Here is a 15,532-nt window from a genome sequence, read left to right as displayed (position 1 = left end):
CGGTCCTTTCCCCGCCAGGGCGCTCACTGTCCCCTTCCTGCTGTCACCTGCCCTTGGCCGTGTTGCGGGATCGCCCGGGCCATAGAACAGAGCCCAGAACACGGCCCCACCTACCGGTCGCCAGACCCCGCCCCAACCCCGTCCTACAACATTGGCTCCTCCCCCTCCCCGTTCTCCTGGTACCCCCGCGTTTGACCGTGCTGCGCCATACCCTCAGCTGTTGGGGCTGCGCCACTCGGGCCAACGGAGGATCGGGGTGCGACCCTCCCACTGTTTGTCAGACCACGCCCCCGCCCCACCCCATTTTCTCTATCACCTGCGTTTTGCCTGGCTGCCCTACCACGCTGGGTCTTCGAACTGCGCCTTTCTGCCAGAGTTGGCCCGGGATGCGGCCCCGCCCACTGCCCTCCAGGCCCCTCCCACCATCCCCCCAGGCCCCGCCTCCCACGCTCGCTTTCGGGACGCGCTCCCACCGCAGCGTAGGAGAATTAGCGGTGGGGGCGGGAGGGCGCCGATACCCCTGACTCCGCTTGGCCCGGTGCCCACACCCTCTGCTCCCCAGGTGCCCGACCCCTGCTATCCTCCTGCAGTCATCTCGTCATCTTTCGGGCGCACGGGGCGCCCACCCATCCCGTGGTATCCTCCGGCCTTCTCCAGTCCCCGGCTCCTCCCGGAAGCCGCACCTCTTGCTCCGGGGGCGCGGGGCTCGTGGCCCCAAGCTCAGGGCTAGAGGCGGGGCGGGGCGCACGGGGCCTTTAAGAGGCGCGGCAGCTCGGACCCGGCTGACGCGGGCAGCTCCAGGACTCGCCACCCGCCGCGCACCGGTTCCTTTCTGTCGACCGCACCGCAGCGATGGATGGAGATGGTGATCCAGGTATCAGCTGCTTGGACCTGCTCGATCCAGCCCGGGGAGGCAGGGCCGACGAGCGCCTCAGACGGTGCTCAAACTTTCGCGCCCGCAAAACCCTGGAGACAGTCTAGGGAGCAGGTTTCTGCTGTGTCCTGATGTGGAGGGAGGTAGATGCCTGGGTCTCCAAAATGGAGCGGGAGGACCCTGGTGTGTCAGGCTCCAGACTTCCTGGGGTCTGAGAGCTGGCTTCTTGCAAGCTTTTGCTTCCATCAACTTCTTCCATTTGCTAGTTCTGCCCTCCCTGCCTCACGAGTCTCCGCGGGTCCTCTCGCGGTCCTAGGGCTTACACGTCTCGCCCTGCATTTATCCTAGCTTCCTGAGGGACTCCCTCCTTTGGAGGGCCGCCTTGTGTCGGGGTAGCCGGCTGCTCCTTGGGGACCAGGCTAAGGGTGAGGAAGGCTGCTTTTGGCAGATCCTCTGGGGCCTCAAGGACTGCCCAGTCATCTTTTTTGGCACCAAAGACCCCACCCCTTCTCCGCTCCAGCTCCCTAAAGGGCCTGTAGGAGGTTGCTTGCTGAGTCAGGCTGGGGAGCAGACTTGCCTGCCGTGACCCTCGCCCCTTCCAAACTAGCCACCTTGGAGTGGTCACTCTCTAGGGGAGGCGAGGGAACAGATGCCTCCTAAGGCGGGCCAGGCTTCCCTCTGTCTCTGTCCCCCCAACTCCTGTAGCCCCACTCTCAGTCAGTGACCCCAATCGACGTCATCCACAAGGCTCTAGAATAGGCTGCTGTTTTCTCCCAGGGCCCAGGAAGTCCCTGGACTCAGGGGCCCAGTCCAGGTGAGTGTGAGTCAGCGTGGGGTCAGCATCCAGGCCTAGATAACTTTCCTACAGCAACAATGTGGCAAGTTGTGTGCGAGGGAGCAGGGTTGGGGGGGCTGTAATCGGATACGCGGCCTCAATGCCAGGCCTAGGGGCCAGGAGAGAGGGCTGAGTGAAGAGCAGCGTTCTGGGGAGCATCAGGTATCTGCTGGGGCCAGGGTAGGGCTGGGGTGGTGAGGACATTGGGCCCGGCTCTCTAGAGAGCTGTGGGAAGCAGGACGGACAATTATTTTTCTCCCTGCTTGATGATGGCCTGTGGCGGACCTGGGAGAAGTGCTAGGTCTTTCTCTGAGGCCCGGTTTCCTCATCGCCAATGGAGGAGTAAACCCCTACATAGGAAAATGTGACCCAAACATGTTAGAAATGCAGGGAAAGCTGTGTGTATGTGTGTGTGTGTGTGTGTGTGTGTGTGTGTGTGTGTGTGTAGGGTTCACCATGGCTGATGCGGACTCACCAATGGGAAATTCACTGTGTGCTCTAAAGAAAGAGGGGGAAATCCTGATTTGGCTTTCCAGTGCCTGATAGTGTTGGTGATGCTGGTGGCATCGCAATAGAGGCCACCTGTCCCCTCCCCTGACACAAGCCTGCTCTCTTATTGCCTTGGCTCTTCAGGGTCCACTCCTCAGGAACTCTGAGAGAGGCGGCCTCCATTTCCCAGGGTGGCCGGGCCCCCTCCCCACTGGCTCTCTCTCCTTCAGCGATGCCGATCACTCAGTGTCTGCTTACTCAAGGCTTCCATGGCCCAGATGAGGCAGGCCGAGATCCAAGTGACAACCCAGACGCCCACGCCGTCCCTAGCACTCAGTGGACGGACCTCAAGAACCCAGCCGGGAAACTGCTTCCTCCCTGGTGCTAGCCCCCACCACGGGGCCACGAGTTTCCCTGACAGCGAGAGTAGCCCTATTGCCTTGCTCCTCTTTTGGGAGGGGATGAGTATCAGTATGAATCTGATGCAACGCTGGCCTCGTTTCACAGATGAGGAGACTGAGGGTGAGGGATAGGAAAGGAGGGAGGAAAGACTCTTCCTCAATACCCAGAACCTCTCTCTCTGTTGGTTTTCCATCCCCACCTGGCTGGGGACGGCCTGATCCCCACCCCATTCTCCCCACCCTGATCCTTGAGTCCCCTACCCTAATACTGCCAGTGGACCTACACCAAGTCCCTTCATGTTACAGCTGAGCATTTTCATCCACAATAGCAAAACCAAGACCAGACTCATAATTCAACAGAGGTTTTTGGTACCGCCGTGGCTGGTAAAGCGGCTTCTGGGCTGGACTGAATGAGTTCAAACACAGGCTCCAACTACTTATAAGCTGTCTGTTCCTGATCTTGTCACCTCGCTGTCCCAGCCTGGAGGGCATGGCTTGGCAAAACACAGTAGCTCCTGGCGCTGCGCTGGGGGCAAGGCACCAGGGGGGAAGTAGTGTCACCCAGGCTGGATTCTCCAGGTCGGGCCACTGCACACAGAGGCGTTTATCAAACAGCCAGATCGGAAACACAAGCTAGGGAGCCCCTGGATGCCTTTGAGCCGGGAGAGGGTGTGCTAAAGCCATGTCCAGGAAGGCTCCCCAGCGGAGGGGAGAGACCCAGGGGGCTGGGAGGGTGCTTAGGAGAAATGACCCATCAGCACAAGACCTGACAGTAATCCCAGCTTCCTATGAGTGCCTAGCAGCCCTGCGGGGGAAGCTGGGGCTGAAGCAGTTCTTTTGGTTTAGGAGGAGTGTCTGTGGGTGTGTATTCTGGGGTGGTCTTCCTCCCTGGGCACAGCTTAGGGCCACAGAACTGTATGGGAGACAGGCAGAGATAAACAGTTTTACTGTGTAGTCTTTCTGGAACTCAGTATGGCATCCTGGCCTCACACTCACAGAGATGGGCCTGTCTCTGCCTCCCAAGTGCTGGGATTATAGGCGAGCGCCAGCAAGTACCGGTTAAGACCGTCCGGCCCCCCACTGTGGTCCACTCGGTCTTGGAGGGGGACGGTTTGGGAGTCACAGCTTTCCCTTCCTCAGAGAATGTGAGCCCCCCCGAAGAGGAGACCCCAGAGGAGCAGCCGGAGGAGGCGGGCGCCGAGGCGAGCGCGGAGGAGGAGCAGGCGCGGGAGGAGGAGGACGAGGTGGAGGCCACGGAGTACCTGGCGGAGCTGCCCGAGCCGCTGCTGCTGCGCGTGCTGGCCGAGCTGCCCGCCTCCGAGCTGGTGCAGGCCTGCCGCCTGGTGTGCCTGCGCTGGAAGGAGCTGGTGGACGGCGCCCCGCTGTGGCTCCTCAAGTGCCAGCAGGAGGGGCTGGTGCACGAGGGCAGCGCCGACGACGAGCGGGACCACTGGCAACAGTTCTACTTTCTGAGCAAGAGGAGGCGCAACCTGCTGCGCAACCCGTGCGGGGAAGGTGAGGCCACACGCCGGCCGCCCGTGGTTCCCCTTTAGGAACCGGCCCTCGGCGCCAGCCCGCCTCAGGGCTAAAGGAGATGCGGCGCTTGGCGCCACGTCCAGCCCTGAGCGTCCCTGTTCCCCGAGGCGCCCACCCTCCGTGACCTGGGGCGGGGCGGGCTCGGGTCGCCACGGCGAGAGCCAGCCCCGCGGGGGCCTCGACCCTGGGGCTGCGTGACCGGGGTGGGGCTGTCGTGTCCCCACAGAGGACTTGGAGGGCTGGTGCGACGTGGAGCACGGTGGGGACGGCTGGAGGGTGGAGGAGCTGCCCGGAGACAGTGGGGTGGAATTTACCCAAGATGCCGGCGTTCAGAAGTACTTCGCCTCCTCCTTCGAGTAAGGAGCAGGGCCCGGGGGGGGGGGGGGGAAGGCGGGGCCCCCCGGATCCTGACGCCTGTCCCCCCAGGTGGTGTCGCAAAGCGCAGGTCATTGATCTGCAGGCTGCGGGCTACTGGGAGGAGCTGCTGGACACCACCCAGCCCGCCATCGTGGTGAAGGACTGGTGAGCAGCGGGGTCTGTGTGCGTGTGCATGTGTGTGTGTGTGTGCATGTGTGTGTGTGCGCGCGCGCGTGTGCGTGTGTGTGCGCGTGTGTGTGTGTGTGTGGTTGTCAGGACTGGAGGGAAGCGGAAATGGCGATGGCGGCGAGGCTAAGCCGTTTGCCATCAGTGTGGTGGCCACGTGGGACATGGGCCTGCAAGGGCTGGCGACGAAAGCTATTTCCAGCCTTTAACAGGTTCTCGAATGCGCGCGTGCCCGCGCCTGGGCGAGGCAAGGGTCCTACTAATGAAGTACGGCCCGCTGACCCCCTCCACGTACACACGTAGCCGTGTGTCCCCATCTGTGTGCGTGTGACAGCCCCAACAGTGTGTGTGGCCCCTCGGCTGCCTTGGGTTCCAAGGCTCGGTCTGGTGCCTTTGCATTTGGCTCCGGGGCCCAGCAGCTCTGCGGCCGCGGCTTCCTTATGTGTGAGGCGGGAACACCGGGCCGGGGGCGGGACCGGGGGCACAGTGGCGAGGATGCCGGGGGCCGCGGGGGATGGGCAACGCGAGGCCCGGCAGGTGAGGCCCGCGCCCGGACCCCCCGCAGGTACTCGGGCCGCACGGACGCCGGCTGCCTGTACGAGCTCACGGTGAGGCTGCTGTCGGAGCACGAGGACGTGCTGGCGGAGTTCGGCAGCGGGCAGGTGGCGGCGCCGGAGGACGGCAGCTGGACGGAGGTGACCCCGCGGGGTGGCCGGCGGGGGGCGCCCTGGGCGGAGCTCGTGCGGGCCCCGCCCGGTGGAGGCCGCGCCACGCTCGGCCCACGGTCCGAGCTGGGGGGTGGGTGCTGCGCCCGGGAGGGGACGGCGGGGCCAGCCCTAGACCCCTGAGGCTGACGCAATACCCTCTCACCCCCAGATCTCCCACACCTTCACCGACTACGGGCCGGGCGTCCGCTTCGTCCGCTTCGAGCACGGAGGGCAGGACTCGGTCTACTGGAAGGGCTGGTTCGGGGCCCGGGTGACCAACAGTAGCGTGTGGGTGGAACCCTGAGCGACCTCCCCTCCCCCCACCAGCCACCCTCTAGGGCAGAAGCCTGGGGTAAAAAAGCCTTAATTTAGCTGGTAGCATCCTCACCTGCCTCGTCCACCTTGCACCTGCCTCTCTCCCGCCCCTTCCTCCAGCCTGGTCCCCTAGGGGAGGGAAGGATGTTTGTTGCTGTACTGTGGGAAGGCTTCCATTGGCGTCTCCACAGCGGTTGCTTCTAGAATGTACGATTCCGAGGGGGTTACGGGGCTGCTGCTGGATCCCGCGCACCTAGCATTGTGCCAGCCTCAAAGTCGGCACTCAATAAATATTTGTTCAAAGAAGGAAATAATGAAAATGCAGATGAGTGGATATTTCCCCCGTCGCCATCGCTCTGTCTCCTGAGGCCCCTGGCCCGGCCTGGAAAAGTACTTGGTGGCAGTCCAGCTGCTCGGGTTTCCAGGGGCTCCTGGGTTGGTATGGGGCCAGCTGGACTTGGGCAGGCCAGCGGACAAAGGCTAGGATTGTGAGACTAAGGAGGGGCTGGCTGAGCCTGGCGCCTGAGGACATCCAAGCTGCCCAGAATCCACAACAGGGCTTGGTAAGGGAGCATGAGGTGCCTGCCCTGCAGGCCCAAGAGTTAGGCTATGTCTCGCTGCCTTGTTCCCACCCCTCTCTGGGGCAGTAGCCCCCAAGGGCTAGACACACATTGTCTTGGGCCTAGAGAGGAAGGCAGTGGTGTGTGTGTGTGTGTGTGTGTGTGTGTGTGTGTGTGTGTTAGAAAGCACTGGGATGAAGAATCTTGGCTACTCTTTTCATTCATCCCCTCTTCATACTAACCTTCCTGGCCGGACGGATTGGTTTTGTCCAGAAGCTGGCTCCTGGCCCCATACTTAGGGGTAGGCAAGTGGAAAGCGTGTGCTAGCCATATATTTAGGCTACTTACTTTCTGACACCTTAGCCCCTTCCCGGAATGCTCTAAGGCTGACTGCGGCGAAAAAGGGTCTTGTCACTGTTGTCATAGCTGCTGTGAGCCCCATCTGTGCTTTTGTTCTGAGATTTGGTGCTACCTGCCGGTGAGGTGGGGGCAGCTGCCTGAGCTGGGGCTTTCCTGCCCTGGTGCCTTGATGGACACCTCTTCCTTGGAAATTCCAGGGCTGCAACCTGGAGCCCTGTGGGCCCTGAAGCGAAGACATTCTGTCTAATCGCTGCAAAGTCTCAGGACCTCCCAGTCTACAGGTGCCTGTTTGCCATGTCTGTGCTGGTGCCGCAGGAGAAGGCACCAGAAAGCCTGGATGGAATTACAGGTGGTTGTGACCCGCCTGGTGTGGGTGCTGGGACCTGAACATAGGGTGAAGAGCAAGTGCCCTTTTTTTTTAATTAAATTTATTTCATTTTATGTGCATAGTGTGAAGGTGCCAGATCCCTTGGAGTTGGGGTTACAGACAGTTGTGAGCTGCTGTGTGGATGCTGGGAATTGAACCCGAGTCTATTTGGGAGAGCAGACAGTGCTCTTAACCACTGAGCCATCTCTCCAATCCTACCCCAATCTCTCTAGTTCCCCCATTTGCCCCAGTCCTTTCTAAGGGAATCCTGAGTCTGTGGGGAAGGCAAGGTCCACACACACTCTAGTTGCTAATCATAAAGGAAGCAGTTGGGGGCCTTGGGCCCAGCATAATGGAAGGAGGCATGACCTCATGAGCTCCTATGCTGAAACGAATAACAGGTAAAATGGAGCTTTAAGGGCAAAGGACTGGTGTGTGTGTGTGTGTGTGTGTGTGTGTGTGTGTGTGTATACACAAATGCAGAGCCACCTGACCGGGAGGTACGCCAAACCTCAGACTGAAAGCAGAGCTGGGGTCACAGTGGCTCAGAGAGAGCCCAAAGCATTGCGGTTGGATTTTTGCCTCCAGGCCAAAATGGCTTCTCAAGAGGCAGGAAGCCACAGAAGAGACCTAGGAGTTGGGTGAAGGGTGAGCCAGGCTGGAGTGATCGTTGAATTCAATAGTTCAGAGAGACCAGCTGGCTGACTGAGATGTGGGGGTCAGAGGTCAGTGTTGCTGGGGAAGGTGGCATGCCTGGGTCCTGGGGCACACTCAGAGAGGAGCAGGGACTGTCACCACCCCTCCTAACATGAAATAGTTAAGGTGGCCAGTGACACCCAGAATCAACATAGAAATACAGTACCTATTGGTCAACTGTGATCCAAGTTCTTTTTTTTTTTAAGACAGGGTCTCTCTGTGAAGCCTTGGTGCCGTGAACTCACTTGTAGACCAGGCTGCTCTCGAACTCACAGAGATCCACCTGCCTCTGCCTCCCAGAGTGCTGAGATTACAGGTGTGTGTCACCAGGCTCCGCTTCCAAGTTCATTGTTAACCCTCAGTAGGGCTGGGCCCACCCTGGAGGGCAGAGGGGAGCCTCTTGGGGGAGCGGAGGCCAGCGTCCCTCAAGGAAAATTCCATAGTCAGCCAGCAGGTGGCACCCAAGGGCTCTCGGTAGCGGAGCCTGGGAGTTCCCTCAGTCTCTTCTAAGAGGTTGGTATTTATTGAGTTCCTACTAGGTGTCAGGCCAAGATCAGACTGTCAGCCTCTGCTGGAATACACACCGTAGAGGGAGAAACAGGGCTGTAAACCAGAGTGAAGCCAACACGAAATGGCGCTCTCCCTACGCCCCAGGCACCCCACGAGAGCTGCATGTGCCAGAACAGCTGCAGCGGGTGGACAGTTACTCTCTTTAATGTCTCGGCATGACGGAATATGTTTTTAATCCCAGCACTCCGGAGGCAGAGGCAGGTGGATCTCTGTGAGTCTGAGACCGACGAGATCTTACACAGTGAGTTCCAGGCCAGCCGGAGCTCACAGCGAGACCCTGTCTCAAAACAAAACAAAACATAACAAAACAGGACAGAACAAACCACACACACCCACAAACCCCAAATCAGAAACAATCACAAAAAAGATAAAAAAATTATTCTGAAGACTGATTTTGTTTTCCTTATGTGCATGTATGCGTGTGTCTGTGTGTAAGTAAGCCACGTGTGTGTGTGGGTGCCTGAGGGGTGTGCCGGATCCTCTGGAGCGGAAATTACCAGTAGGTGTGAGCCTCCTGATTCGGGGTCTGGGGTTGGGAATGAACTTACCTACACATTAGAAAAGCAGCCAGCGTGCCTGGAGCAGAGGGCACACAATTGGACGTGAGCTTAGAGGTGTAGGTGGGGACGAAGAGAATCTCCCGAGGACACGCTGCACGGTGCTATGTGGTTGAATATTTCAGGAAGAAGGGGTAACAGGGCTTCCTGTGGGGACAGGAAGTTGCTGGGCATCAGGGAGCAGACACCAGCAGTTTGCAGTCTTGCTTATGACATCACACTTCCAGGGAGTCCTGGATGACAGAAGGTAACAATGACAGCGCTGCTGTCACCTGCAGTGCCTGCAGTGACAACAGGCGTCTGCTGAGGACCCCCATGCCAGCCTTCGTGTGAGGAGCTCACGTTCACCTGCCTGCTCACTGGCCCCTTCTGGGAGACACCCTTGCAGCACGAGTATCAGCTACTGTTCTGTTGCTGTGACGAAGCTCCCGACCAGGGCAGCTCAAGGAAAGGAAGGGCTTGTTCAGGCTCACAGTGTGAGGGCACGGTCCACCAAGGCATGGAGCAACCAGCATGAGGCTGGAGGCTGGAGGCTGGAGGCTGGAGGCAGGAATGTGAGGCAGCTGGAAGAACCGCATCCCCAGTCAGGAAGCAGAGCAAGGCAGATGCTGGCTCCCTGCTCAGTTTCTCCGTTTTACCCCTTCAGGAGCCGCAGGCCCTGGGATGGGGCTGCCTGAATTCAGCAAGCAGCTTCCCGTCTCGTTTAACCCAGTCTAGAAACCCCTCACGGACAAGCTCTGAGACTTGTCTCCCATGTGATATAGGGGCTGACGGCTGGCGGTGTTAACCTTGTCATAGGTGAGAGAGCTGTGCTCAGATGTGCTGGTTGCTCCTGAGAATAGGGGAAGGGTCCTGCCCTCAGCTCGGGGATAGTCTAAGCCACCACAGTGCAGGGTCAGACACGCACTCCCACCGGAGGTAGAGCAGGGAGGAGCTGGGGGCTGAAGTGGACACGGCAGGGATGGTGAGGGAGAGTTCTGGCATGGAATCAACCTCAGGCAGCTTGAATGAGCATCGGGGGTTCTGAGGCCTTTTGATTAAGGGGTAATAGGATGTAAATGGATTTCCTTGTAGATTCCTGATGACCATCTCTGTTTAGCAGCTTTGTTATTAATTAATGAAGTAATTAATTAGATGTGATTGGGTGTTCTGCCTGCATGTACGTCCGTGTATATCCAAGAAGACCTGAAGGGGACATCGGATGCCCTGGAATTGGAGTTAGAGATGGTTGTGAGCTACTGTGTAGGTGCTGAGAGCTGAACCCAGGTCCTCTGGAAGAGCAGCCAGTGCTCTTAACTGCTGAGCTGTCTCTCCAGATTCTCTTCCCTTTTTAAATTCATTTTCTGATTTGCCTTGTAAACATGGATTTCATTGAGAGGAGAAAAGGGCAATTCCTCTTACCACCACCAGATGGCAGCATCATCAAGGCAGTCCTCAGCCTGGCAACATCAGACAGATTTGAATCCAAAACCCAGCTGGGCTTTTTGTCGAGGTCTTTGAGTTCCCATCCTCAGGGGCTGTGCTTTGCAGAGGCTCAACCCATGGGTCTCTCCATGCAACTTTTTTTTGTTTGTTTGTTTTTTGTTTTTTGTTATGTTTTGTTTTGTTTTGAGACAGGCTTTCCTGGCTCCCAGGGTGGCCCGAGGCTGGCCTTGAAGGACTGCTTCTCTGGGTTCTGGGATTGCAGGCGTGTGCCGCCCTGGCCGGTTTAGGCAGGATCAAAGTCAAGCCTGAGTCCTACAGGACTTATAGGACCCAGAAAGCTTGGGGGCGGCCTTTGGGAGTGCCTGTGTTTCTGCACCCCAGCAGAGCCCTGGGCCTTTGTCGAAGCCCCTCCCCTAGGGAGCACAGGGTACCCAGACAGATCGGATCTAATCTAGTGAGTAATGACTCCGCTGTTCCCCCTTCCCCCAAATTAAACCTAATCTTGTGTTGACTCTGCTGAACAGGGAGAATAATGCAGAAGATTAAGACGAGATGGTATTCATTCTCCTCCAACAAAAGCCAATTAATTGCTGGTAGGATTATCTCCCTGAGTTAAAGCTGCTGTCAGCCCGGCAGACAACTAGGGTGCTTCAGCTTAGGTCTGTGCTGACACAGCAGGAAAGATCGGGGGAGATATGAGGAAGAACTGCCTGGATGAGGAAGGGGGTGTAGAGGGTAGAACCGCCACGTGGTGATGCCGGCAGAGCCGAGCTCTGTGGGGTTCCCCCTTCCCATTTCCGACTGCACATCCCACATTTGCTTTCTGAGTTACATAAGCAATCCACCCCTGGCCACCTGGGACCCTTCCCTGCCATTTTGGGCCACCTTCAATCGGTGAGTGTAGGGATCAAGCCTCCTCCTCTCCCCAATTTCTCCTCTCCATACGTCTCCCAGGAGTCAGGGAGGCCATGTGTCCAATGACAGGAGCACACATTTGGCATAGGCCAGTAATCCTAGCTCCTGGGAAGGCTGAGACAGAAGGATAACAAGTTCAAGGCCAGCCTGGGCTACATAGTGAGTTGGTTGGTAGCCTGGGCTAACAGAATGAGTTCAAGGCCAGCCTGGGCAATTAGGAAAACTTAGTCTCAAGATTAAAAAGCGGAAAGAGGGCTGTGGAGTAGGAGGCTCTGGGTTCCTCCGCAGCCTAGAGGGAAAAAGAGTGGGGCTTTGCAGACAGGCACACCAGGGCATCCTCTGGATTTCTTCTTCTTTATAAAGACACAATCCGGGATCCCCAGGGTCCTGCCCTAATGCTCCCGGCCGAGCTGAGGGGTTACACCGGCTCATAGAGGAACCAGTTAGCACACAAGCGTCTATTATGTAGTCACTGTTCTGCTCACATTTATACCTGAATCAGAGCTCACTGTAGATGGCTGGGAGCCGCCATGTGGTGGCCGGGACTTGAACTCAGCACCTCTTAACCTCTGAGCCATCTCTCCAGCCCACACAAGCATTTGCTAAGCCCCTCTGTGGGCCAGACACTTTGTTATGCTCCCAGGAGACAACAATAAGCCAAAGGGTCTTTGTCCCTGGAATTGCAGACTGATGTGGAAGACAGACAGATTTTTGTTGTTGTTTTTTGTTTTGTTTGTTTGTTCTGTTGTCATTGTTTTTTAGACAGGGTTTCTCTGTGTAGCCATGCTGTTCTGGAGCTCCCGCTATAGACCAGGCTGGCCTTGAACTCACAGAGATTCACTTGCCTCTGCTTCCTGAGTGCTGGGCCCAGATTTTTTTTTTTTTATGGGAATTATCTACTCTATGGCTCGTTTCCTCTGTCCAGTAGGGTTGTAAAAACCCCCAAGGAGTTCCTTTTTTGGCGGGTGCTTACTTGGAGGCGCACAGGAAAGAGCAGAGCACAAATCTGTAAATTAGACAGCGAACATCGTCTTTAATTGAGATGGTCAGTCAGGGAGGGCTTCCTGGAGGAGAAGGTGAGTGGGCACAAAGAACCTCCTCGTTGGGGATCGTGGGCTGCCTGGCCCTTTCCTGGCCACCACAGGGTGGTCCTGACCTATCAGTGTTCTGTGGTGGGACAGGGACCCTTGTGGGGTTTTCTGCCCTTCAATGGTGATTGAATGTGGATGGAGCTGTCTGCAGGCAGTGGGCAATGAGGAGGGAAACCTTGTCCAGAGACCCTCAAAGCATCTCAAAAACAGGTATTTCAGGGGTCGGAGAAAAGAAAGGGAAAAAAAAGGAAAACAAGGAAGAGGGACTCGGGAGGGGGGAAAATGATTTTCTCAGCTGGCGTTTCCAGGGGAATTAAATCCTCTTTCTCGTCACCACCGAGTGGAATAATCCAATCTATGAGGCAGAAGCCCCTTCCTATTTATTGCTGCGCCTTTGACCTAACAGTGTCGGGCTGCGGGCTGCGTTTGAAATCAGACCATCGGGGGAGGGAGCGCGGGAGGGAGGGAGCGCCAGCTCCCGGACCAATTACTCTGCTCGCCGACACCAGAAAAATGAATTATTCCCCGAAAGCAGCCTCCTCAGCTGATGAATTCTGCACTGCAGAGCTGCGGAGTTCTCCCAAATTGAATCGAAGCTCTGAGAGATGTTTAAAACCAGGTGGAGCGTGTGTTGGTGGAGAGGGGTCCGGCAGCCCTTGGGGGGGCTCTGCTGCTGCTGGCGGGGGTCCTGGGAGGGAGGGAGGGGGCGGGCCTAGCCCGCTTTCCCGCTCCAGAGGTCCCCGGTGCTCAGCTGGGGCGAAAGGCTTTGTTCCTAGCCCGGGGCTCAGAGAGGCCGGGCTGTCTGTCTGAGGCCACACAGTGAGCAGGTAACCATGGCAACCTGGTACCTTTCCGTCCCTGTCCTCTGGGCCTTTGGAGAAACGCCTCCTCATCCCTCTCCCCTCCCCGGGAAGCCCAGATTGAACACGTTGGCTCTGAGTGAGCGCTTCCCTCTCTGAATCATTGAATCTAGAGCTGTGTGACCTGGGGCACTGGGCTCCATCTCTCTGGGCCTCAGCTTCTTGACCCTGCTCTCATTGACGCTAAATAAAATCCTCGATTGCCATCCTGGCAGCTACAAATGACAGAAACATTTGTCACTGCAAGTGGCCGAGTAAAGCAAACTTGGCATATTAGCCAGTCTCCTACAGGCACAGAACTGATAGGACTGACTGGCTTCCACAGTCAGAGGCGATGGTCGGGGCTGCTCTGTAAGCTGTGCTCTGGGCAGTCCTGGTGAGGCAAACACCAGGAATCGGGAATCCCGTAGCCGGCTGTCTCAGCAGTCCGGACCTGGCGTTGGATGCCTGGAGACCTGCAGGTCAGTATTCTACACTGAAGCCCTGAATATATACCCATGAAGGAATACCTCGGCCACAGGATAGATGAACTCGCCAGCGAAGAGTGAGGGCAAGCAGACCAAAATCAGAGCCCTTCCATGTTCTTAACGACGGCTGCTACATGAAGGCATGGCCCGGATTTAGAACTGATCTTTATGCTTCAAATAATCGGATTAAGGAAAATCTCCTCATGGGCTGGAGAGATGGCTCAGAGGTTAAGAGCACTGGCTGCTCTTCCAGAGGTCCTGAGTTCAATTCCCAGCAACCACATGGCGGCTCACAACCATCTATTCTGGGATCTGATGCCCTCTTCTGGCACGCAGGTGTACATGCAGGCAGAGCACTCACACACATAAAATAAATAAATAAATCTTTAAAAAGGAAAAAAGAAAATCCCTCACACGAGTGCCCAGAAGCTCTGGTTCTAGTTGGTTCCAGTTGTAGTCAGCCATCACACTTGATTCACACAATGAAGGGATGACTGGAATGTTTGTTTGTTTGTTTAGGGGTGTATTTGAGTGTGAGTGTGTGAGGGTGTGTTCAGCATACTTGTGGAGGTCAGAGGACCGTTAGCAGTGAGTGAGTCTCTCCTGCCACTCTGGGTACTGGGGAGTGAACCCAGGTTGTTAGGTTTGATGGCAGGCACCCTCATCTGCTGAGCCAGGCCATGAGCCTGTGCCAATGTTTGCAGGGCTTGGATTTTCTCTGTCTCGGTTGTCTGTGGCTTCATCTCAGACACGCTCACTTGGGATCTGGGAACTGTGTAACCGATAGGGCTGAAGAGGAGGATCTTGGGTGCTAGTCCCAACTCTAGCACAGAACTCCACTTCTCCCCATCTTGCTCTGCATGGTAGCATTCCGTGGCTGGCTAGGCATCAGTGCCTCTCGGTTTCCAGACCAGGGTTTCTCCATGTAGCCCTGGCTGTCCTGGAACTCACTCTGTAGACCGGGCTGGCTCAAACTCACAGAGTGAGTGTGTGCCACCACTGCCTGGCCCCTTTCAGTTTCTAGTGAGGGGAGTACAGGTGTTTGGAGCCAGGATGAGGGACTATGCCTGACCCTTTGGCTTTCCTCTCCAGCCTGACCTGCTCCCTATTCCACTCCCAGACAGAGGCCAAGGGATTGGATTCCAGGGAAGCCGCAGGCATCACCTCACAGCATTGGAGCCACAGACACTACGAATCACTCACCAATGTGAAGAGAAAGGAGCAAGCTAGTCAGCCATGTTGGCTGCGGCCCCTCCCTCTGCACTGCAGGTGTCTGGGGGTTGAGGAGCTAGGTCAGGGGTTTTGCTGGCCTGCAGGGCTGCCCTGGAGGTCAGGACGTGTCTCTGAGGCTGGAGATCTGGCCAGGGCTGAAGGACTAGGGAACTGACAGGGCTGGGGCATAATGGAAGGCTCCCTGGCTCTCCACTCAGAGTCTAGGCCAGTACGTCCTCACACATAAGCCTCACACCCTGCTATGGACATAGTGGGTAGGAAGTTTCCTCAGTGGCCAAGAGTGCCTTGCTAGGTGTCACTAGTGTTGTGGAAACTCTAGGCGTTGGTTGTAATGTCATGTCAGGATATTGCTGTTGCCTTTAAATTATTATTATTGTGATCATCATCATCATCATTATTATATGTGTGTTGTATGTGTATGGGGGTGCACACACGTGCCATGGCATGACTGTGGAGGCTAGCGGACAACTTCGTAGAGCCAGTCCTATCCTTTTGCCTCTATGTGGGTTAGGGGGCTCGAACTCAGGTCCTCGGGCTTGCACAGCAAGCACTGTGCCCTCTGAGATAGCTCATCAGCTGCCCTTCACAGCACAGTCCTGTCTTGCAGTCTCCATCCAGACAGTCTGGCCCACTAACCCTCTGCCTGACTGCACCCAGGGGTCAAGGAAGGAGAGGGGGAGGGAAACGGGGGTTGTCTTTTTCATACTGACTTCCCAAGTATAAATGGGGAA

At 57.0% G+C, this 15,532-nt stretch overlaps 1 protein-coding gene across 1 annotated transcript; it reads left to right on the top strand.

Moving 5' to 3' along the window:
• Positions 1-440: 440 nt before the first annotated feature.
• On the top strand, positions 441-6,013 carry Fbxo2 (F-box protein 2). Its single transcript, XM_055615220.1, has 6 exons — positions 441-874; positions 3,740-4,114; positions 4,362-4,491; positions 4,562-4,657; positions 5,244-5,373; positions 5,555-6,013. The coding sequence occupies exons 1-6, from the start codon at positions 853-855 to the stop codon at positions 5,687-5,689; spliced, it is 888 nt and encodes a 295-aa protein (XP_055471195.1). The 5' UTR covers positions 441-852; the 3' UTR covers positions 5,690-6,013.
• The last annotated feature ends 9,519 nt before the right edge of the window (positions 6,014-15,532 follow it).

The sequence above is a fragment of the Psammomys obesus genome, unplaced genomic scaffold (assembly GCF_907164565.1).
Source record: "Psammomys obesus unplaced genomic scaffold, mPsaObe1.curated_primary_1811, whole genome shotgun sequence".
Taxonomy (NCBI): Eukaryota; Metazoa; Chordata; class Mammalia; order Rodentia; family Muridae; genus Psammomys; species Psammomys obesus.
This window is presented reverse-complemented; position numbering and strand designations above follow the sequence as displayed.

Excerpts from the sequence above, each read along its gene's own strand:
- Fbxo2 (XM_055615220.1), top strand. The coding sequence starts at position 853 with ATGGATGGAGATGGTGATCCAG. Across the intron at positions 4,658-5,243 it reads GCCATCGTGGTGAAGGACTG|GTACTCGGGCCGCACGGACG; the intron begins GTGAGCAGCGGG and ends GACCCCCCGCAG. Across the intron at positions 5,374-5,554 it reads AGGACGGCAGCTGGACGGAG|ATCTCCCACACCTTCACCGA; the intron begins GTGACCCCGCGG and ends TCTCACCCCCAG.